Below are 24,306 nucleotides of genomic sequence, written 5' to 3'. Positions count from 1 at the left end.
TTTGGTCATCAAAAATAAAAACTATTACTCTATAAATTTTATATATTTTTCATATTAAAAAAATTATATTTGTTCGTATTTGTTAGTAAACAAATCTTGAAATATCAATTAACGATTAATATTTTATCGATTCTAAGATAAAACGTAGGTATTGTTATCCAAACCCCCAAATTGTAAAGTTACAATCTGTATGATTTAACGATTACACGTTAATAACAATATGATATTACAATGAAAGTTAACGTTAATATTACTAAAATTTAACAGCAGTATCACATTCCTCAAATACCAAATATTTGTTATTTCTATAACTCCAAAAGCCTATAGTTCAATGGCTGTAAATCTTATGTAATCATTGCTAGGGTATAAAATTCACAATAACAAAATATTATTAACTTCATACAATGCGTATGTATTAAGGTGACATTCAGTATTAATAGAAAAAAAAATTCACGATAAATTATCTAATTAAATAATCAAAATTGATTACACGCGACTAATATTATTTACAATTAAAATTATATTAAAAATATTAATTTGAAACTATAAAGTATTAAAAATATTTATGTTAAAAAGCTACAAAAATTACTAAAAATCATGGGCACGTATTTGGAAAACAATGTTACCGTTACCAACGTTAAACACATACTTAAAAAACCTACAAACTGCAAGTTCCATTCACATTAATTTATAGATTAAAACTGCGACCTCTTAATGAAAAATAAACGTATTTAAAACAGTAAGACTTTTAGAGGACAAGTACCGTATAATTTTATGTTCTACCATAACTATTGTTTTCGAAATCCTGAGAAGTTACAAAATAAAATTGTAAAAATTATCAAATACCACCAAAATTTAACTATAACTAAAATTAAAATTTTTTATAAAGTATAACTTTTAGACTAGCTCTAAAATCTTAAAAACAATTATTGAAAAAAAGTCATTGTCCATATGCTAACATTATATGTTATTTTATTTTTATTATATGTTATTTATTTTTACATTATAAAAAAATAATTTTTTAAATAATCTTATAATTTATTAAATTAGTGTAAAATTATTCAAAACCAAAATATTAAATAATATACATAACAGTTGATTAGAAATCAAAATTGACGCAGGAAAATCATATTTTAAGCGACCGTCATTACTAAATATATTTATATGTGTTTATATTATAATATAATATAAACATATATTATATGTATTTATATTATCAAGGGAAAGGGCTTTCTCAGTTTGAAATTTGACCAATCTAAAAATTAAGAAAAGTAGTATATATTGTTATAAAAATATATGACCATAATGCTTTAAATATGTATATGAATGGGTCAAATTTTATGAATTGATCGATGAGCAGAGCTAATCGGACTTATCTGTGAATTATTAAGATTGACTAAAATTGGTATCAAAATCAAGAGCCATGCAGAGCTTTGTTATCTACATAGTACATATAAACACGAATATATATATATATTTAATTGACCGGGAATTTTTCAGCAGTGACCTTGTCTGCCACTAAACATATATGGTTACATTTATAAAAATTGGACATTCGAAGACTTGGCAATAGTCTCCATAATTATTAATTATAAATACTTTAGGAACTTATATTTCCCCAGAGCTTTACATAGACGCATTTAAAAATATTAAATAAAAAGGACACAAAGAAATTTTCAATAGATTAATTGTTTTATCATTTTTAAAGAATTTTTGACTCATTATTTAATCAAATTGCTAGAAAAAAAACTACTTACAGTGTTCTGGTTACCCCTCCTCAATGGATCACTGTATTTTCTACAAAAATGATAACTATTACGCTTAAATTAGATATTTAAAACTTGAAGCAAATTTTATCAAAATAATATTTACTTAGGTTACAATGATTTTCCATCGATCATTAAAAAACACTACTAAGCTTTAAATTAAGTATTAGTTACTCGAAATTAATGCGTCGAAACTACTAAGTTACTATCATTGGTTACTATAATTAATTGGTTAGTATAGTATTACTTTTATTGCTATTGTGACATGTATTATGAATAATAATTACTCGGGTATTCCATTTAACAAATCGGAAACAACAATAAATAAATTAGTTTATAAATTAAACACATGTATACATCTAGTTACTTAATAGTATTTTTGAACTTTGCGCCATTACTGTACAATAAAAATAATAATTACTATCCTAATAATTATTAATATAGTACTATTAGCTACATTTATAACTCAAATATATGATATCATTCTTACACCGACAATACATTTGTTATTTATTAAATAAACTTTAAGACGGTACATGTAAATTCCTAGTTGAAAATTGTATACTAGCACCGCGCTTATTTAATTTTTGTTAAATCATTGATTAATGATTTTTAAGCAATCGTACTTTAAAACTAAACAAGAAACTCACTAAAATCAATAGTCCACTACCATAAAACACTTTGATCATATTGTTTATACAGAATTTAATAAAAATCATAATTAGAGTATATATATACATATAGTTCATTTAAAATGCTTTAACTTAAATTAAAGGTTTCAATATGTTAGACTTTCCAAAATATATTTAAAAATTGAAAACAAAATATTATCATTTGAAAAAATTGTGAGATTTTTTAAATAGGCAACCTATATAACATAGTATACCAATCACCGAAACGTGTTTTTATCATGTTGTAATTCACTCCAAAAGCTTTAATTCAATGTAGGTTATAAGTGGTCAAACATTCTGGAACATAACCAAAAATTAAAAACAAAAAACAATTTGATTGTTTAAGGGTACACTGTACACCCTTACTGTATTTATATTTTTACTTGGATTTATATAAAAAGCATATTAAAGTTAAGCTTATTGTCTCTGTTATATATGATAAAAATTTCAAATAGATAAGTTGGATTTTTAAATTATATAAATTTTAAAATGTAGAAAAATGAATTATAAAATTAATAATTTATCATAATTTGTCTAATTTCGAGATATTTTTATAGACAGTTGAAATTGATTACTATTCAAATTTTCGGTAATAATAGGTTTAATTAGACAAAATTTGGGTTCTTTTAACACGTAGGTCAACACATCGGTCCAATGAGTGCTGAAAATTTTTATGGACAGACAAAAAAAAAACACAACATAGTAAAACCAATACTATCTCAGCATCGCATCGAAGATAAAATTCTGAGTTTTAAAAAATTACATCCACGGCTGGATTATTCAGTTGGTACAATCTTATTCAATAAAATTAACAATAATGCGGTTCCTACCCAATTTCAAAAATACCTAGAATGTAGAGTTTTTGAAACTTTAAAATTTAAAACTAATATAAGATTTATCTGGTAATACTTTTAATATTTTTTTATGTATTTAAACATAAATAAGCTTTGCCTACAACTTATAATTTTTGCTTATCAAATAGAATAAGGAATCAAATATCATATATAATAATTTTTTTTTATGTTTAAGATTAATAAAAAGGATAGATTTATTTGAAAATTGTTTTTAGTATTGCAAGTACTAAAATAACTTAAATTCTAAACTTATTTATATCTTTTATAACGATAATGCAGTATAATTTAACGTTTATTATTTTAGTGACTTAAAAATTAATTTATTTTTCCATTAAAAGTAAGTAAATAATTAAATATAATTATTAATTAATATTTTAGTTCATTAATAAAAATGTTAAAATTGTTTACATACTTAGCATATTTATTTTGATTTCAACTTTAGTTAATATAAAAATAATTAATTTGAAATTTGATGCTTTGTAGAGCATGAAGTATATAATAATATTACATGACGTGGTTTGGCGTCATTTTAAAATTTAGCGCTGATGTTCAACCAACGCTGCAGCAGAAACAATGTTTACTGTTAGTTCCTGAACATTTGTCTATGCGGGAACTTTAACAGCGATACTAACATTTCCCCTTACTAGTTTCCTCAGCTTTAATGAGATTATGTCTACCGACAGCCGATGTAAAAATCCTGTCGAATCATTGTAAGGTAGAGTTGTCTCAAATAGTTGGGATAGAATGCTAAGGAGATAACGAAAATAAAAAACCCAGCACAGTAGAGTGGTAACGCAGGGGGGACGTGGTATAGTTGGGACAAGTATAGATGATATCTAACAGTGATTAATAACACTCTCATAAAAAACGCTTCGTTGAGAATCTGTTAAATTTCACAATGATTTGTATATTTTTAATTTTACAAATGCTATATTTAAAATTTTACTGAAATATTAAAGGCCCGTTAAATTATTTTTTTTATCACACAATATGCAATAGACATTTTTGTACACGTTTAGCTTATATTTTACTTTTTCTTATTTTCTAGACAATAGTTCTAGAAGAACAATTGTCACACAAATTTTTTTTTTTAATATTATGGTAAATTCCAAAAGCTTTAATTTGATATAAATTTTAATTTTCTGATCTATCGGAACCATTTCAAAAATCGAGACAAAAAAAAATTTAAATGCATGGGTAGTTATTTTCAAACCATTCCTGTTTTTATAAAAAAAGCATACCAAAAGAAATCATAGTGTTCTAGTATACCCCATAAAAATGTCAAAATATTCAATGATAAAAAAATTTTATTATAGCAATTTAGAAATGTAAACATTTTTTTTTAATGCCATTTTTAGGGTAGTGTAATTTTGAGATATTTTTCTAAATAACTAAATTTTGTTCAAAGGGTTTTTGAATTTTTGGTAACATTAAGTTTAGATAGTTTCTAAACTGATTTTTTTGACGTATTGATCAATAAAATCAGTTCAGTGTAAACTAGGAGTTTTTATGGACAGACATAAAAAATACAAAACCAATACTTTCTCAGCTACGCGTTGAATCTAATATATATATAGTTATATTATACTTTCTACATAAAGTAAAATTTGTATTTCCATTCAGAAAACATAACTAGCTCAACACAATTTCCTTTTTTTGTTTAGAGCTACTAATTAAATATAACAAATTAATATATTATCTAATATTAAACACAACATTATTTCTCTAGTTGAGTATCTCTAATTGTTTTTTATGTATTAATAATTATTATTTTAATGATTATTTAACTAATATTTAAATAAAGAAGAAAAAAAAAATTTCATTTTAAATTTAACAAAAGAACTACTCTTGTTTTATATTTCTGATGTACAAATAATTTATTACAACATACTACTGGTTACATAAGTTCTTTATTATGATTATTCTAAAATAGTATACTCTTATTCAAATTGAAGCTCGATTTAGGCCAATGTATCTTAATTTATTACTCTTTATTACTTATTTATTAAACATTTCTTTTTTACAATGCCTTATTTAAGGTACATAAAATACCTATCTTACAATTATGATATTTTAATATTAAAAATAAATTAACTATTACCTTATTTTATGTTAAATGTTTTTACATGATAACAAAAATTACTTTTATTATTTAATGGTATTTCATTTTTTTTTTTCATTTATTTATAATTTAATATAATAAATATAGCAAACCCCTCTTCCTGCATTGTTAGAAATCGGTTAGACATCGGTACAATTTATATTGTAACCTTTTAGGACAGTTTAAAATGTATACATAAATTAATATACCTATATTCTAAATATTAGAACCTAAATAGAACATAGACTATTGCTTTAAATATTTAATTTATCATTTGAAACAATCTGAATTATTATTTTTGAATCAACACATTAATTTTATAAAGAATTTATGCTCTTTGGAGGTGATTCTGAATATAAAATTTTTCGATATCTAAAATTCATTAATATTAAGCTGTGAAGTATTAATTTTCAAACATCAGTGTAATATTATGTAAATATTATACATTATTATGTAAATCCTAGAAGAGATCACTAATTTATATTGTAATTATTCAAGTTATTAACTGTAATTAATAGTATTAATTACTGTAATTTTAGAAAAAAATATTTATCGATATGACTAGTTTAAAATTTTACTACAGGCCATCTAGAAATCATACTTTACCTATTAGTAGTCTACATTTTTTGACATTTACATTTACACAAAAATATAGTTAATATTTTATTGACAGTATTTTTGTGTTAAATATTTGTGAAAATAACAATTTTCTCTTGTCCAATGATTTTCAAAAAGGATGTATTTTGTCATTAGTCCCTCTAATTATTAGTGTCAGATTATATAACTAGTATGATTCATTAATAGCACAAATATATGTTGAAAAAAGATCATGTGCATATAGTACAATAACAGGCTTTACATAAAAAGAGTACATTATGTAGAATATAATAGAATAAACGTTCCGCATTTTAGTTTACTATGAAAGGTAACGTAATCCCAGATTAACTGATCATCATTTACCAATGGAATATACGGAGTGTTCAAAAATTAAGGAAACAGGTCAATTGTTCTCATATTTGTAATAATTGAGCAACTGTATAACTACCCTATTAAAACATATTACTTTTAATCTAAATAAACAAAAAAAATTTTTATATTGGTATATTTTTAGATTATTCTTATCAACTTTTCATCTTAAAAAAATAATTTAGATATTTTCAACACAGTCGATACATTATTTCTTAACAATTAACATACTAAATAACACTTAGTACAAAGAAAAAATAGAAAAAGTGTTTTAATTCAAAGAAAAAAATATAGTTCAATTAAATATATATAATATAATTTCATTTTGTCTGAGCGATTTAAAATAATTGTATTTTTCTGAGTAAATAGTTTTCAATCAAAATGTTTTTCTAATAGCTCAATTGCTGTACGAAAAAAAAATTAATATAATTTAACTAAAAGCTTAATTTTTATCAAAGCCCATTAATTTAATATAAAATTTTAAAATTATATTCGTAAGATTAATTACATTTTTATTATAGAAACATTTATAAAGCATACAATTTTAATGAGTTTTATTTTTAGAAGGCAAATTAAATTAATGTGGAAAAAATTCCCATTGAATAAAATTATTTATGAAAATTAATTGCAAATTAAGTCAACTGAGTTAAGAAATTAAAAATATAGTTAATACAACTCAATAATCTTTTTGAATCATTTGAAAAGTAATACAAAGAAAGTAAATAAAATCTAAACACTTAAAAAATATTGTAATCAGAATTTCATTTTTATTATGCACAAGATCACCTTTAATGTGTTTTACATATGTTTGGCGATATGCCTAATATAAAAAAATACTAACATAAATCGATTTTTTTCATTCTTTATAAATATTACACTAACATGAACAGAACCGTAGTTAGGCGCTGGCAAGAGGACATTTGCCAAGAGCGTATTTTCAACGAATAACCGTTTCATTCAGCTATAATAATTATTTACAAAATTTGTTTACCTTTTTTCCTAATAAAGAGCTTTTTATGGATGTGGTACAAGCAAATTAAGTGTCGAAACTCAATTTAGTTCATTTCCTCCAAAGTTGTTACTTTCTCTTTATTCAATTATTTGTTATAAACATCAACTTTATTAACTTATTTTAAATAAAAATCGATTTATAAATGTATTAAATTTTGATGAAATAAATATAACGAAAAAAGTATTTATACTTATTAAAAATAGTAACATGTTTCGACAGTACCATAATTTGATTGGTTTATGTTGATTCTTTTAAATCAAGTTAAAGGTAATATTTAAGTATATCTAATATATAAGTAAAACTGATAACGAGAAAATGAAAGAATGATTGTCTAAATTGTTAGGGAATAATATAAAATTAGATTATGATTGTTTTAACTAGTGGAATTATAGTCTTAAACTTGCTTTTTTATTTTTTAGGTATTTTCTGACATTATTATAATACGGTTGAGTCGAAAATACATACGTTATTTTTGCGTATCGATATTTATTAACAGCAATCTGTCACCATTATTTACAACGTCTGCACTACAGTATTTTAAGCAAAATAATTAAAATAAAAACATTTTCAAAAAATTAGTATTTAAAATAAAATTTGAATATGGTTTACTATTTTTCTATAAATTATTTTTTAATACAGTTTCATTAAAATATGTTTTATCGAGGTGTTTCAAGCATAAGAACATTACATGTTCAATATAAATTTAACTTCTTTGTAATCTAATTAACAAAAATTTAAATTTTGTAAATTAACAATGGTTATTCAGTATAATAATTATATGACGTATAATATACGTACCAAATTCATATCAATTAATTTGTAATATAAGTATTATAGTCATTTAAATTAAAAATTACTAAACATATGTTTTCATTTAGAACATGTTGTAAAATATAAATATTTAAATTTCTTGAAAACATTGAAACTATGTTATAATTTTTCATTGTGTCAAAGTCTTTAATTTTATCAAATGTCTATCATAGTATGGTTAAAATCTTTGTATATGTACTTAACATTATAACTTAAGAAGTGTTTACAATTTACACATATATTATACTATATGTTATATATATATATATATTCGTATGGTAAGGTAATACTATATGTTTAAAGTAAACAATAGGTTTTTGTAACTGTTTCACACAATCTGATTTACAGAATCACTAGAAAAATCCAACGAGATATTTTTTATAACTCATTTTTGAAATGTATAAATAAAACATAGACAACATTTGAATATTCATTCTGTATTAACATAATATCAAATAACGTTCTTCAAATTAAAAATATTGTGTCCTACTATAAATAGTCCTTGAACTTTTTAGTACAAAATTCAACAGACACAATAATTTAAACATTTATTAAAGCTAAAAATATATACACGTTTATTTATTAGATGAAATTGAATAAGTAAATTTAACCACAAAAAGTAAATTTCACGAAATGTATTTTTTTTTAATTTATCAACATTTTTTATTTAAATTTATATGTTTTATGATTTGAATATATTAAAATATCTTTTCGACTCTTTTCATTAGTATTGTATTCTAATGTAATAAAAAATAAGACACTTATTCTACTAGTTAAATTTCAAAATGTATACTTACAATCAAGCATCGTAACAAAGTAGGTTGTAACTCAATTTTTTTATTTACAATAGAAACTACATTATTATTGTAATTAAATTTGTAGATAATAAAGTAATATTGTTTTTGTTGGGATAAAATGATACTCTGTCATACAAATAATGGCTTCGACACGAGTAACCAAGACTGAACTAATTGTGACACTCAATATATACAGATCTGTTTATCATAAAACACTCAATTATTTTTCGATTATATTTTTTGATAAATAATTTTTTTTAGGGTTTCTTACAGTTATATATTCTCAAATTATTAGTTATGTAATACTTTTTAAGTTCATCCCTTATGCCTATTAAGGGTACTAAGTTTATTTTTACAAATGAAAAAATATAATTTTTATATTTATTATTTCCATTAGGTAAAAAATAATTTGTACTACATTTGATTGAAACTATGTGACGTTAACATGTGCCACAAGAGGGTTGAAAATTGGATGGATATTTAAATTTTCGTTATTTATTTTACAAACTAAGCTATTTACAGAAAATATTATAGTACTAAATGTTTACTGTAAAAATCTATAATATGTAGGCATAAAAACTAAAAAAAGAACATATTTTTATCTTAAACGTTTAAATAGATATTATTCGTTATTTAAAAATTGCAGACAAACTATTCGTCGTAGAAAAAAAAGTTGTTTAGAATTTAATTTTTAATTTTTTTTGCTGTGTGTTTTATTTTCAGTTCTATCAAACGTAACTGAAATATTCGGAAATTAAAGCACGAATTTTTTTTTTTGAACAAAAATAGAATATAGATATACAAAATAAATGTCTATAATAACGATTCGATATTTTTGATAATAATATTTCTATAACTATAATAGTTCTATAAATTTTTCTGTAAATAGCATAGTTTGTAAAATAAGTAATAAAAATCGAAAAATCATCTATACAGTCGAATTTTTAATTACACAGCACATGTTAACGTCACACAATTTCAATCAAATTTTGTACAAATATTTTTTTTTTCATAAATAACAATTCTAGGGGGTGTTTTGAATAAACTTCAAAACTTCATTTTTAAAAACCGCCCTAAAACATAATTATTAATTATGATTAACATAATTTTTTGATAAATATCTGTTCTGAATTGTAAAAAGTACAACATATGTAAGTTTATAACGCTCACCATAAAGCGGTCAAACTATATGTATTACACTTAAATAAACGACATAAATCTCTGTCAGCTAGGTAGGTAATGTAAGTCTACATTTTTATTTTAATTCACCTGAAAATGTCGGATAACAATACAAGTGCCCATGACGTTTTCACTTGCTGTCACAATGCATGTTATAATGTTCACTAAACAAAGACTTATAATTCTACATGATAGGTAAACATGTATCATGAGATATTCTCTTTTTTTTTTATCTAATAATACTAAGATACGAAACAACAAACATTGAGTGCATAAAAAGTGTTTATTCAGTACATACAATAGTAATGTCTTTTGCATAAATACTTGAGATGTATTTAAAATGTATATCAACATTATGTACACATTAAAAATCAAATAAATGAGTGATAAATGCGATCTTTGAGTTGATATCGGAGATACTTTGTAAATTTAATGAATTACGTGGACATAAAACAACAATTTTTGGAATAACATTTTGATAACAAAAACGTAACCAAAAAATAAAATTACTATTATACTTAAGTAGTGTGTTGTTGACTCTTGTACTTTTAAAACGTTTAGTGTATGATAAAAAATTATTTAAATACAAAGCAAGTAGAACCAATAATATATTTACACCATAAACTGAAGTATATGTTTTTTTATCAAATAAAAACTGTTTCCGATAAAATAAAGTTACTGTTATTCAAGTACTTACATGTTGCTGGTTTGAAAGTAGAACTAACAGTTATGTTTGCAGAAAGTCCAGGCAAACTCATACATGGTAATATTGAAAACAACAGCGCAAAATATAGACCGTATAATGCTGCCATAGTTTTCTTAGGCTACGATTATTCTTAATAAGTTCTATAACCTAAAATTCATAAAAATAACCATTAGGAAAATAATAACTATTTTATAAAAAAACACATAAGTTCAATTATTTGATTAAATCATTGTTCGTGTTCTACAATTATTCAGTATGTTATATTACTTTCGTAGTATTAATACACGAATCGAAATTACTCGGTCACGCAATTAACAATTAATGTTTTAGATAGTAATTCATAGTTAAATAATAAGTTTCGTTAAATATAAACGTGAAAAATTAAAAACTTTACTTAGTAAACATATTTTAATACGATTAGGCTTTTAAACCAAATTTCATAAATGCAAAAATAAAGCTATTATAAATAATTTATGTAATCTTTATAAGCAGCTAATTTAGAAGTATGACAGAATTATATAATAATGTATTATAAAAATGGATTGTAAAATAAGAAGTGCAACTTAATGTTGAAAAAGAAATATTAACTAGGTTGCGTGGATGTACCAGCTACACATACGTTTTATAATAATGTAAGAAAAACTTTATAAAATATATTTTAAACGATTTAATTAAAGAATGTACAGAATTACTTTTGTAAAACCATGAAATAAAGTCACATATTACATTTTAAAGTAAAACTTTTTTGTCGACAATTTTATATATAAAAAGTACAAATTAAATTAGCTCCACTAAAGTTTATTAAGAGCTATATAAATAATATTTAATCTACCATATAAGTCAATATTATTATTAATGTATCTTCTTTAAATGTGAAAAATATGTTAGTTTATTTTATATTTTTATTAATTGTAACTTAATATTTTGTAAAATAACACAATTAAACTAGTTCAACAATTTTTTTGTACTTAATACCTGCCGTCAATAGTTATAAATTACTTTAAAAAGTACCCAATTAAGCCATCAGTACTAGAACAATGCAGTGGACTACGGTAATTTCCAGCAATAGTATCCAAGTACTGACCACCAATACTGAATCAGTGCTTAGATAAGATACAACCCTAGTACGGGCTAGCCATTGGTTGGTTGCCAGTACTGATGTAATACTTCACACGTTGCCAATACCGGAACTTATCAATAATTTTTTCTTGCTAATTAGACGTTACTACTAAATTAGGTGTTTTTTCGGAAATATGAATACATAAAAATATAGAGTTTTAAGTAATGATAAAAATAATAATAATCTTTAAAGCAAAAAAAGTTATGATTAAGATTTAAATTTTTGTCTATTATATAAACATTAATACTTTTTTTACATTATTTTTAAATTTCAAATTTCAATTTTCAATCATATACATATCAGAATAATAAATACCAGATCATATATAGTATTTCATTTTTTATTAACTTGAAATGACACCTATATTACCACTTTTTAACAACAAAAACAGAACAAAATTTATAAATAAACAAATGAAATAGTGTTTCAAAAAATATTTTTTTATATTCAATGAAATTATAAGTACTCAGAATTCCGAATAGTTATAATGTTCTAACTTTTTTTTTTTTAATAAAAATTTTTTTTACTCTTAATTTTTTTAAACTTTTAATTATCCAGTTTTTAGCACTTTTCTTATAATAATAATAATTAATGACTCGATAACTATTTTAAGACAAATCCTTATTCAGTTAAAAGCATTGAGTAATCGATTGAACACGGTTGGGTTGGGTTTGGTTTAGCTCGTATTGGTGTATATTTATGATACATTATTAATCATATTTATAAGAAAAGGACTGGAAAATAAATAATTTGATAAGACATGGTTAGCCAACAACAAATACCTCAAAGTGTATTTAAATATTTTTTAAATAAATACTTATGTTATAAATAGAGTGATTTTGTTATTGTAAACCATTTAATTAATCAAAAATAATATGGATAATTTTTTTTGTTATTTCATTTAGTTACATGTTATTACAATTTATCAATCATGAAGTATTTTCGACCTTTATTTGTTATGTCGTTGAAGAATATCAATTTAATGTAAATGATCCAATCATGAAAATTATTGGTGTTTAATAATTTTTAGACCAGTATTCCTAAAATTATTAATGATTTAATGTAGTGATATAAATTTTCATGAATATTAATTTTAATCAATAACACATTATTGACCCATTAATCATATTTGTAAGAAAAGAGCTAAAAAAAACTCTTTCAATATAAAAGACAAAATATAGATTTATCTAAAAGTTACTATTTTTTTTATCTTTCACCAACCTTAAGGTAAGATAATAACGATCGATCAACTATGAATCCATAGTATTATAAAAAAAAATGATCTCTTATGAATTATTAGGTACTACCAAATAATTATTTTAGAATATTAAAGACAGAAAGTTCAAAAATTTATCTAGTTACCAATATCAACATTTGTGTTAAAAAATTAGTTATTAGTGAGTAACAAAAAATACTACAAGCGGCTTTTATGTTACTAAAAATGCATTGTTATGTGTACTTAATTTTGAGAAATACTAAATAGGTCGTGTATCCGCATTCGTCAACTTACCCATACTGAACTTAATCTAATTTAACAAGAGAGCATTAAACATTTATTATAATTTCAATTTAATATTAAGTCTGATAACTAATTATTATCAATTATTAAATCGTGATTATTATAAGTTTAAACATTTATAATACCATTAGTTACTATCACTATTATTAAATAATACTAAATTTTGAATGTTTCTTATAAAAACTCAAATAATCTCCATATTTTGAAAAATATACAATCTTCATTTGAAAACATTATTCTATCGCATTCTTCTTTTTTTCAAAAGTGTTAATAATTAACAAAATACTGGATTAAAAATTGTTATTGACCAGTTATTTTCTCAATTAGATAATTTTCTACAAAATAAGCTAATAACCTTATATGTTCTCATTGATAAAAAGAAGGTTGCTATTCTAAGACTTATTATAAACCAGTTAATTACTCACAAATAAAAAATATTATTGATATTTTTTTTGGAATTTTTAGTAATATATTATTCTTAATTTATTGTCAATTAAATTTTTATAAATTCATTCTAAATACCTTATAAGTGTGTCAACTTTTCAACAGCAACATACAGAATTAGTCACAAAGATATGATAAATCTAATAACTTTTAATCTAATCAGAGCCATTACACTGTAGTATTTTTAACGATTTTTATATTTTTAGACTACATTAAAAACATTGACTTAACTGGACAGGGAGTTTATATGGGGTAAAAATTAAATATTAAAATAATTAATTAAATTTTATAGTTTTAGTCAAAAATTTAAGCTTACCTTAAGGTTTAAGCTTTTTAAGTAATAAAATTCATAACACGCACGTTGAAAACAAATAAAACTTCTATTACCATACAAATAAATCGCTGTCAACTAAAATCTCAATTTCAGTAGAAACCATAATTTTATAACGTTTATATGAACCACGTTCTATAATTTATGAGTTAAAAATTTTCTAATAATAATTTATAAAATAAAATACCCAAAAATTAGATATCTTTAGAGTATATTAGAACATAATTATTTACTGAATTTTATGTTTCCTGGCAGAATTTTTAGATTTTTTATAGATAATTTTAAAAAATTTAAAAAACGTAATTCTACATATGAGAGACAAAATGGCTTATTTTAATCGTTATTTTATCTATAAATTCCTAAATAAATTTATTTGAAAATAGGAATAACTGTGTAAACAAAGAGTGATCACTCTCAGATATTACACCCAGATAACTATGTAATACTTTTTAAGTTCATCCCTTATGCCTGGTAAGAGTGTCAACTTTGTTTTTTTAAATGGTAACACGTATTTTTAATTTAATAAAATGTTTGAGTTTTTAATTCAATAGTAAATGGCATTTGAATTTTTAATATAACTTAATTTGTTTATTAGATATAAACATTTAAAGTTTCAAATTTTTGAGTTAATATATAGGTATAATACACAAGGGATTACAAATACAGGTAGCTAATTGGTTTTTTATGATATTGCTATCACAGTCACGGATTGTTTATTATCAATTATGACTATCAATAGATATACTTTTTGTATTATCAGTTAGTGTATTTATAAACTCACAACAATGTACCTTACTATCATTGATAATAACAATGCTGTGTACCTGCTAATATCGATGTCATAAAAAACCAATTAGCTACCTGTATTTGTAATCCCTTGTGTATTATACCTATATATTAACTCAAAAATTTGAAACTTTAAATGTTTATATCTAATAAACAAATTAAGTTTTATTTAAAATTCAAATACCATTTATTATTGAATTAAAAACTCAAAAATTTTATTAAATTAAAAATATGTGTTGCCATTTAAAAAAACAAAGTTGACACCCTTACCAGGCATAAGGGATGAACTTAAAAAGTATTACATAGTTAATAATTCAAGAATAATGTGTAACTAAAGATANTAAGGGATGAACTTAAAAAGTATTACATAGTTAATAATTCAAGAATAATTTATAACTAAAGATAATAATAAAAAAAAAATTTTTAATTATTATTATTCTGTAAGTAATTGAGTGGGTTATGATAAAAAAATCACCCTATATACTGCGAGGTTATCGCGAAAAAAAACGATTAAAATTTAATATTGAAAATTTTGCTCATTATTATTCATTTGTACTGAATATGGTGAAATCAATAATAATATATTTACTTAATTTCGAAAAAATTTTTATACGTAAAAATTCATTAATTTATCTGTAACAACTATTAATGCTGAACAGTAAAATCAAATTCAACTCAGTAGGATAAAATAGTATAGTAAAACTTTCCTTTGTAATCAATGGCAAGCATCAAAGTAATAACAACACGAGATAAATTTAATATAAAGGAGATAATGTAAGAGCAGTTAAATCTTTATCTACAAGTTCAAAGGAAAACTGAGCAATGTAAGTTGATGATAAAATTAAACCATTGTAGTACAAAAGTCTTAATACAATTATTTATAAATTGAAACCCTATATTTATCTGAAATTTACATAAACTGTGTCCAATTATAAGTATAATAATGAAATCAAATTTTCTATGATAGGTTTTACGTAGTGAATTCTGGTATACTTATTGACATCAACAAATTTTACGAAAAAAAAAGTTAATAAAACAATTGCATAAATGTTAAAATAATATCTGTTATTAAGAAATACATTCAATAAGTTCCGATTAAGCTTCGTGTCAAATTCTTTTATTACTGGGTATAAACTTAATAACTAAAATTATATTTGAATACATTAACTAAAAATGTATTTTATCAGATAGGTATTGTTATGAAGTGTAGGAGTGAATTGCATGTTTGGAAGTATTTTAAGATTTTAATCCATTACACCAAAATTTCAAAAACTATAAAAAGAACAAAAATAATCGTATATAGTAAACAGTATAAAAATTAAGCTAAAACATTTTAAGAAGTAGCTATTTCAAATTAACATGAACCATAAAAATATCTATATTTTCTGTAGTTATAAACGTTAATTTCAGTTAAAAGCTCTTCAGTTCTATATATAAAATTAAAATAAACAATAATATTAATTTCAACATACAGAATATATTTAAGATAAAACTTTGAAAGTTATTAATTTTTACTGCCATTAATTAACTTTAATAACTGTGAGATACGTGTGTAGTTTATAGCACTACTAGAAAGTAGAATATAAAAATTTAGAAATTTCAAAAGTAAACACTAAATAAATTAGAATTGAAATTTTACTACAAAACAATTAACAACCAAACATAGTTTTCAAATAATAAAAAGAAGTTTAACAATCAGTAAATCATAAAGAATACAACATATTTTAAAATTCACTATGATTATTATTTATCTTCAAGTAATATTATTGAACAACATTACTGACTGAAGACTCAAGCTAATTATTAAATTAATCAAATTAAAAACTACACTATCATAATTCTTAGACATACTTTTTAATTTTCAATAATTACAAATATAAGTATTTTTATCGTTGTATATTTCATTCTGTAATAAATATATATATATATGATAGAAAAAATTACAAATATGTTTTACAATTCTTTTTAACCGATCAACCGTTCGCCAATTACAAATTGTTTAAAGATTTGAATCCCAAGTAAAAATTTGTCATTAATTTGGTTTTATATACTGGTAGCAGTACAACCGATATTAATGCTACCACGGTAACAGCAATAATCTGTTATGATAGCCCATAAATTATTTATTCTAGTAGCTACCAATAAAAAAATTCCACGCCGGTTATCTAAATGAGAAGTAATAATAGTATATTATCACTATCGAAATAGATATTTGCTGACATCAGTATTATAAAATCAAAGTAGTTATAAAAATTAAATTAGTAATTGTTGTGTAACAAGCATTTTATTACAAATAGTGAGTAAAATGGAGATATACGAGGATGGAGTATATGTGATAAATATACATCTGTGGGTCATTCTCCAAATTTTGTGCTATTTCAATCATAGAGTGATTTTAAAAAATTAAAGATATGAAAAACTCTATTTTTTTTTTTTATAAGTCTATTTCTGAACAAAATTTTCTTGTCACTTATAAGTTCAACTAAATCATAGGTTTCTAGTTTAAGACAAAATAATGTTGATATTGTCACTCCCTAGCCTTATCACAAAGCCAAAATTCTACGTTAACAAGTTAATAGCTCCTATTTCTTTCACTGCGCATTGAAAAATTGGGTACTATTATCTTCAGTAACCTGTCAAGTATTGAGCTTAAAATTCTAGATAAAACAAATGAGTTATGTAACATGTTCTACCTCTGTCACACGGCTAGATATCATTCGTTAGTACGATTTTAAGCTGAGAAGGTATCAATTTTACAATGACGCGTTTTTTTTAAGTCTATCACTATATTTCTTAGCTTTCACTGGACCGATTTTCTCAACGATACGTTAAAAGATCACAAATCATATATAGTTGAAGACGTTACCCTCAACAATTAAAATATTTTTCCTTGTTCTCCGTAGATGGTAGAAATCACCCAAAAAAAAATTTAAAACTGGTAAACTTCGATATTTTGTAATTTTTTTTTATAAAAAATTTAGATCTTTTTTTTTCATTTTATATAATTTTTTTAAAAAATCTAATCCCTTTCCTTCTAATAGCGGAGGATTCAAAATAACAGCTGTCGTACAAAAATTTTACTTTTTCAAACATTTTTCGAAAATACTGCTACCTTTAGCATATTTTAAATTAAAGCATTTGTTACATAATATAAGTTAAAAAATACAGTGCGTGTAAATAACAAGTACGCACGGATGAAGTAAAATTTCTTTCAGAGTCATTTTACTGATTGTTAGTTTTGTATTGAATAAAACAAAAAAATATACTTAAAAATTTGTTTTCAATTGAAATTAATTAAATTTGTTATTATTATTAATTTTCTTATTCTATTGGCATGAAAGATATAATGGGCTTATAATAACTGAAATAAATAATGTAATATTATGGGTTGTATTTTGCCTCTTCAGTAAAATTGTTTTTTTTTCGAGTAATGTCAAAAACTTAAAAAAGCTATTGACAAAGAATAGGAAAACATAGGACAATGCTATGGTATCAAACCTCAGTATTTTGCGTCACGTTATAAGCTAAATAGACTGCTTTTTAAAACATATATTTAAAAATATACTATATGCTTTACATTATTAATTATAAGTATTGATTTATTATTAACTATTTTAATTAACTGTTAAATTATCAGTTGTGGTGTTAAATGTTTTACATACATTCAAATAGTTTAAATACTTCTTTGATAGACAAAAGCTAATATAAATTCTAAAGATCTATACATTAAATTTACTTCAAATTTCCTACTAAATTACTGTAACACTAAAAGTAGATACTTAAACAATATATCATCAGGGTCTAACATATTTCAGGATAATTCTCGTTTGTATTGCTACACAAAGTTAATCGATAGAAGTGTGAATCAAATGATGAAACTAATGAAACCACCACTGAAACATTTTTATAACAACAAAAAAAAAAAGGTAAAAGGAGGTAAAAATTAACGATAGCTTATATTGAACACGTGTACGAAATAGTTGAGTTAACATTTGTTAACTAGATACACTTTTCAAACGGCGCTAACAATAGGCAATTTGGATACACTAAGGCATTAAAAAAAAAAACGTGAACAGAAATCAAATGTCCACCAATGCTTAACCAAATATCAAGATTCGTTTTTAATAAGTTATTATGTCTAATGAATATATAAATAATATATAGTAATAGTCTTACATAAATTTATCTTTTTTTGTTACAGTAAAATTACTTATAACACTATATTGCCATTATTTTAAATCGTTTAACGAATTTTCGTTAAAACAAGTAAGGTATAATTTTAATCGAAAGAAAATATAAAAACAATCGACGACGCAAACGAAACATTCTTATATTATAACAATATAATATTATTATACTATTTTTGAAAATTTAATTATCAAGAAATATGTAGGTTACTTGTAAGATTAGTTTTTTCGTGCAAAACGGTAACAAGTACAAGATTTTTTTCAATTTCAGGTAATAATATATATATATATAATTGATATTTCATATTATATATATATATATATAATATGAAATATCAATTATATATATATATATTATTACCTGAAATTGAAAAAAATCTTGTACTTGTTACCGTTTTGCACGAAAAAACTAATCTTACAANCGATAATATTAGATTATTTAATGGCCAATTAATCCTTATCAAGATTTTTTAATATGTTTTTTATCCTTGGTGTAAAAAAGTAAATTTTTGAATATTGTTACTGTTCTTGGCAATTGGCGTTATTTATATATTATAATATAATTATACCATTAGTTTTAAGAGATTAATAAGAAATATGTCCTTTCTTTTAAACTAATCATGTTCTAGAATACATAAATTATAATTTTTTTAACTTTCTATCTTATGTATACGATTTTAAATATATTCAAAGGTCAAATTTATTGATTACCTATAAATTATCATATATATAATAATTGTTAATATTATACATCATGGTTTAATATATGAATAATTACATTTTGTTAAAAAAGTATTTACTATCACAGATTTAGTTACTAATTTAGGTTTGGAATTAATATATTAATATTAATTTTAAGTCACGTTAGCCTATGGTGATACTATTGGTAACTTATACAAGAGACTATGTTAATTTGGTATTCTTGTAGGGGCGGCAAAGTTTTCCTTATGTGTATCAATTTTATTACACGGCTCTTACAGAAAATCATATCTAGAAACAATGGTTGTTTTTAATACAAAAGCATACAGGTAAGCTCCTTAAAAACGCATACTGCGGTATACAACAAATTTTTTCATACTTAATTCATTTTGTTTTCAATCATTTCCTTCGAATGAAGTAAAATTCTCTGAGTGATAAACATACCTTTTAACTGTAGTAGGAAATTATTGAAAACGAAATAATCAAACCTCACAGGAATTGCAAAACTACACCATTTTTTCTTTAAATATTCCATGTACCTCAAACATATACAGTAAGTAAAGAAACGAGTATCTATTGTTCTCATTTTTTGTAACAATTTACCTGCTTCCTAACTTACTGATCATTCTATATAGAACTATAGTCACTATATTAGTATGAAAATGTTATTGGCATAGTTCAGAAGAATAAAAAAATTCTTATGAAATTAAATAAAATCATTAACTACCAAATTAGCAAAGTGTAATTAATAATCAAAAGGGACATACAAAACTATTTAAAATGACAAATTACATACGTTTAAACAAGAATAATTTAAAATTTCGACTGGTCAAAAACCCAACCCTAGTTATTATATTTGTATCTAATATCTAATTTTATTGGAGGAAATGTTTTAAATATGTGTCTGCTTTACACGGCTATACAACTCGTTTGTAAAATAACGAATTACTATTTTGAAAAATATCCTTTTTTCTTATTGAAAAGAATAAGATAAAAAAATAATAATCATAAAAAAATGACAAATGGTTTGATCATGTTATGAGGCGAAAGAAGTTGGAAATTGTAACAACGGATATTGAAATGAACGTTGGAGGAATAAAAGGAAAATCGACAAAGATGTGGTTGGATGCTTTTGGGTTTGATATGAGGATTAATACTGTGTGTATAGATGACTTGGGATATTGTGTCAAGTGGAGGTTTAGGATACAGGTAGCAGGCTCCAATTAGTTAGGATGGGAGAAAAAGAAAAATAAGATTGTTATAAACAATAGTATAGTATATTTTATAGTAATATATAACCCATTATATAAAATATAATAATTTATATATTAATATAATATATATTAATTATTTAATATATATTAAATATATAATATTTAACTTGTTGTTTAAACGTCTGTATTATTTTAGCTTCGATGCGAAGCTGAGAAGGTATTGGTTTTACTAAGATGTTTTTTTTTTTTTGTGTCTGTTACCACTTTTTCTCAGCTCTCACCGAACCGATTTCTTTCAATGATACGTCAAAAGATCACAAATCGTATCTAGTCGAAGACATTACCCTTAAAAATTGAAAAAAATTCCCTCGTTCCCCGTAAATGGGGGAAACCTCCAAAAAAATTACAAATTTAAAAATCGCTAATTTTCGAAATTTTTTCAATTTTTTTTACTTAAAACTGCCATAACTTTTTCAAAAATGAACATATCAATATAATTCTTTTTTATATAGATGCATAATATCATTACCTTTCATTTGGTATATTTTTTTCATAAATTTAACCCTTAACCTGCCCACAAGGGGGGATTTAAAATGACAACTTTTTCAAAAAAAATTAACTTTTTCAACTTAACTTTTGAAATTGTTCCGAAAGGTCTGACACTTTTATATATATCTTAATATAAAGCTAATGTAATATACTTTATCGTGAAAAAAAAAATTTCGGACTTTATTTTATCTTCACGGTGAAAATGGCTACCGAATGCTTTTTTTGTGTGAAAATTTTCGATTTTGTATTTTACATTTTTAACTTTATTATGCTATAACTTTTTGAAAAATGTATGGATCAGTACAATTTTTTCATGAGGAGTAGTATTTATATACATTTTTTATTTGACATACTGTTTTTTTAAATCCGACCATTTCCCTATATACGAGGGGGGTTCAAATCTAAAAAATGCATGTAGAAAGTAGAACTTTTTCAACTTAAATTTTGAAAGTGTTCCGGAAAGTCTGACACTTTTATATATATCTTAAATTAAAGCTAATGTAATATACTTTATTATGGAAAGAAAAAATTTCGGACTTTATTTTATCTTCATGGTGAAAACAGACATCAAAGTTTATAAAAAAAATACGATTTTTGTAAAAAAATTCATTTTTATATTTTTAACTTTATAATGCTATTACATTTTAAAAAATGTATGGATCAATATAATTTTTTTTTTATAGATGCATGATGTCTTTACCTATCAGTTGGTATATTTTTTTTATAAATCTGACTTTTTACCTACCTACAGGGGGGGATTCAAAATGACAACTTTTTCAACTTAAATTTTGAAAATGTTCCGGAAGGTCTGACACTTTTATATATATCTTAAATTAAAGCTAATATAATATACTTTATCGTGAAAAAAAAAATTTCGGACTTTATTTTGTCTTCACGGTGAAAATGGCTACCAAATGCTATTATTGTGTGAAAATTTTCGATTTTGTATTTTACATTTTTAACTTTATTATGCTATAACTTATTGAAAAGTGTATTGATCAATGTAATTTTTTTATGAGAAATAATATTTTTTAATAATCCCTTTTTCATTCGGCATACTTTATCTTAATCAGGATATTAATAAAGAACTAGCAGATTATGTTGCTTTTGGTATAATCCACCAATTTTTTAAAATTATACACTATCTAAAGATTTGCATCGAAGCATTTTTTTTGATAGTGATTTTAATCACTGTCAGATATCATAATACTTATCCAACTATGCCACGTCACCACTGTGCCGCGATCCCCCTGTGCTGGGTTTTTTTTTATTGTTATTTGACTTCCAGTTGAAATTTTGGAAATATATAGGAATTGAACCCCAAAATAACTTCTTTATCTATACTTTCTTAGTTTAGAAGTGTAGGTATAGAGTAATGGAGGTGTTTTATACATAAAATTCCACTTCATTATTTTTAGTATAATTTTCCTGAATAAAAAAAAATTGTAATAGAAGGGTTTGAACCTCCAAACATTCCTAAACTTATTTTGAATATATGATAGGTTTAATCGATTTTTTAAATCTCAGATAATTAATTGACAAAAAAATAGTTAACAATGGAAACACCTGTACAAAAAATAACAAAAATGTAATGCTTTTTTAATACTACTTTAAGAGTATATATTGTAATAATTATTAATTATGTGTGACCTAATTACAAAAAAGATATCATTTATTTGTTATCTTTTATACTTATACTATTTAACTGTTATAGTAATTAAGATCTAAAATCTATCATTATTTATTTCTTTTGTTACCAGATTACTTTAAATTAGTATATATTTATAAAAAGTATTTAATAATAATATTGTTAAAGAATTTAATCTTGTTAACACATTTACACTGGTCTTGTTAGTGTTTCTTAATTTTTTAAAAAGTAAAATTCAATTAATCAGTTAAAATAATATATACATCCGAGTGTGACATTGATTTAACTTACAAGTTCTATATATAAAATTATCAAAAGTTTATTTTTGATATAATTAATAATTAGCTAAAAAGCTGTATTTTTTAACGTTTATTGCATTATTATACTAGGTTTAATTCATATTTTAAATTATTTGTTTTTATAATATCTTTTTTTTTTAATTTTAAATTTTTTTAAAAGTTTACAATAGCCAATGATTAACAATTTTTTTATAAAATTGATAAATTGATTAATAAAAATTATAGAATGAGTAATTATTGAGTTACAAGAATTTTAATACATACAGTGGGTATATAGCGTAGGTAAGTATAGTTATACGTATAACGTATACTCCACTAGCGTTACTACACACCTACTCTTTGTATTAAAATTTGTGTAACTCAATAATTACTCATTCTATAATTATTATCAACCCATAACATTTTATTTTTTTTTTTGTAAAAATAGCTTTAAAACAGCTATTTTGAAAATTTTCTAAATATTTAATCTATAAAGATGGCTATTTTGGTTGTTATAACACTTCTCGTTTAAAAAAAAATTAATTTTTGTATTATTATAGTTCTATACTCTAACATGATTTAAAAAAGAAAAGTAGCAAAATGATGTATTCAGTGGATCAAAAGTTATAGAATTTGACAGAACAGATTAAGACACCTGCATATAAGAGT

The 24,306-nt window shown here is 23.1% G+C and overlaps 1 protein-coding gene across 1 annotated transcript in view; it reads right to left on the bottom strand.

The window, feature by feature from the left end:
* The window catches only part of LOC126903183 (G-protein coupled receptor GRL101-like), an 87,449-nt gene that overhangs the window by 59,883 nt on the left and 3,260 nt on the right, over positions 1 to 24,306 (bottom strand). Inside the window, exon 2 of the mRNA XM_050681230.1 lies at positions 10,854 to 11,009. Coding sequence (XP_050537187.1) covers positions 10,854 to 10,968 — 115 coding nt within the window. The 5' untranslated portion in view covers positions 10,969 to 11,009. The remainder of the gene's footprint in view (positions 1 to 10,853; positions 11,010 to 24,306) is intronic.

The sequence above is a fragment of the Daktulosphaira vitifoliae genome, unplaced genomic scaffold, assembly GCF_025091365.1.
Source record: "Daktulosphaira vitifoliae isolate Bord-2020 unplaced genomic scaffold, ASM2509136v1 Scaffold_3, whole genome shotgun sequence".
Classification (NCBI taxonomy): Eukaryota; Metazoa; Arthropoda; class Insecta; order Hemiptera; family Phylloxeridae; genus Daktulosphaira; species Daktulosphaira vitifoliae.
The sequence above is the reverse complement of the archived record's forward strand: the minus strand, read 5'-3'. Positions and strand labels throughout refer to the sequence as shown.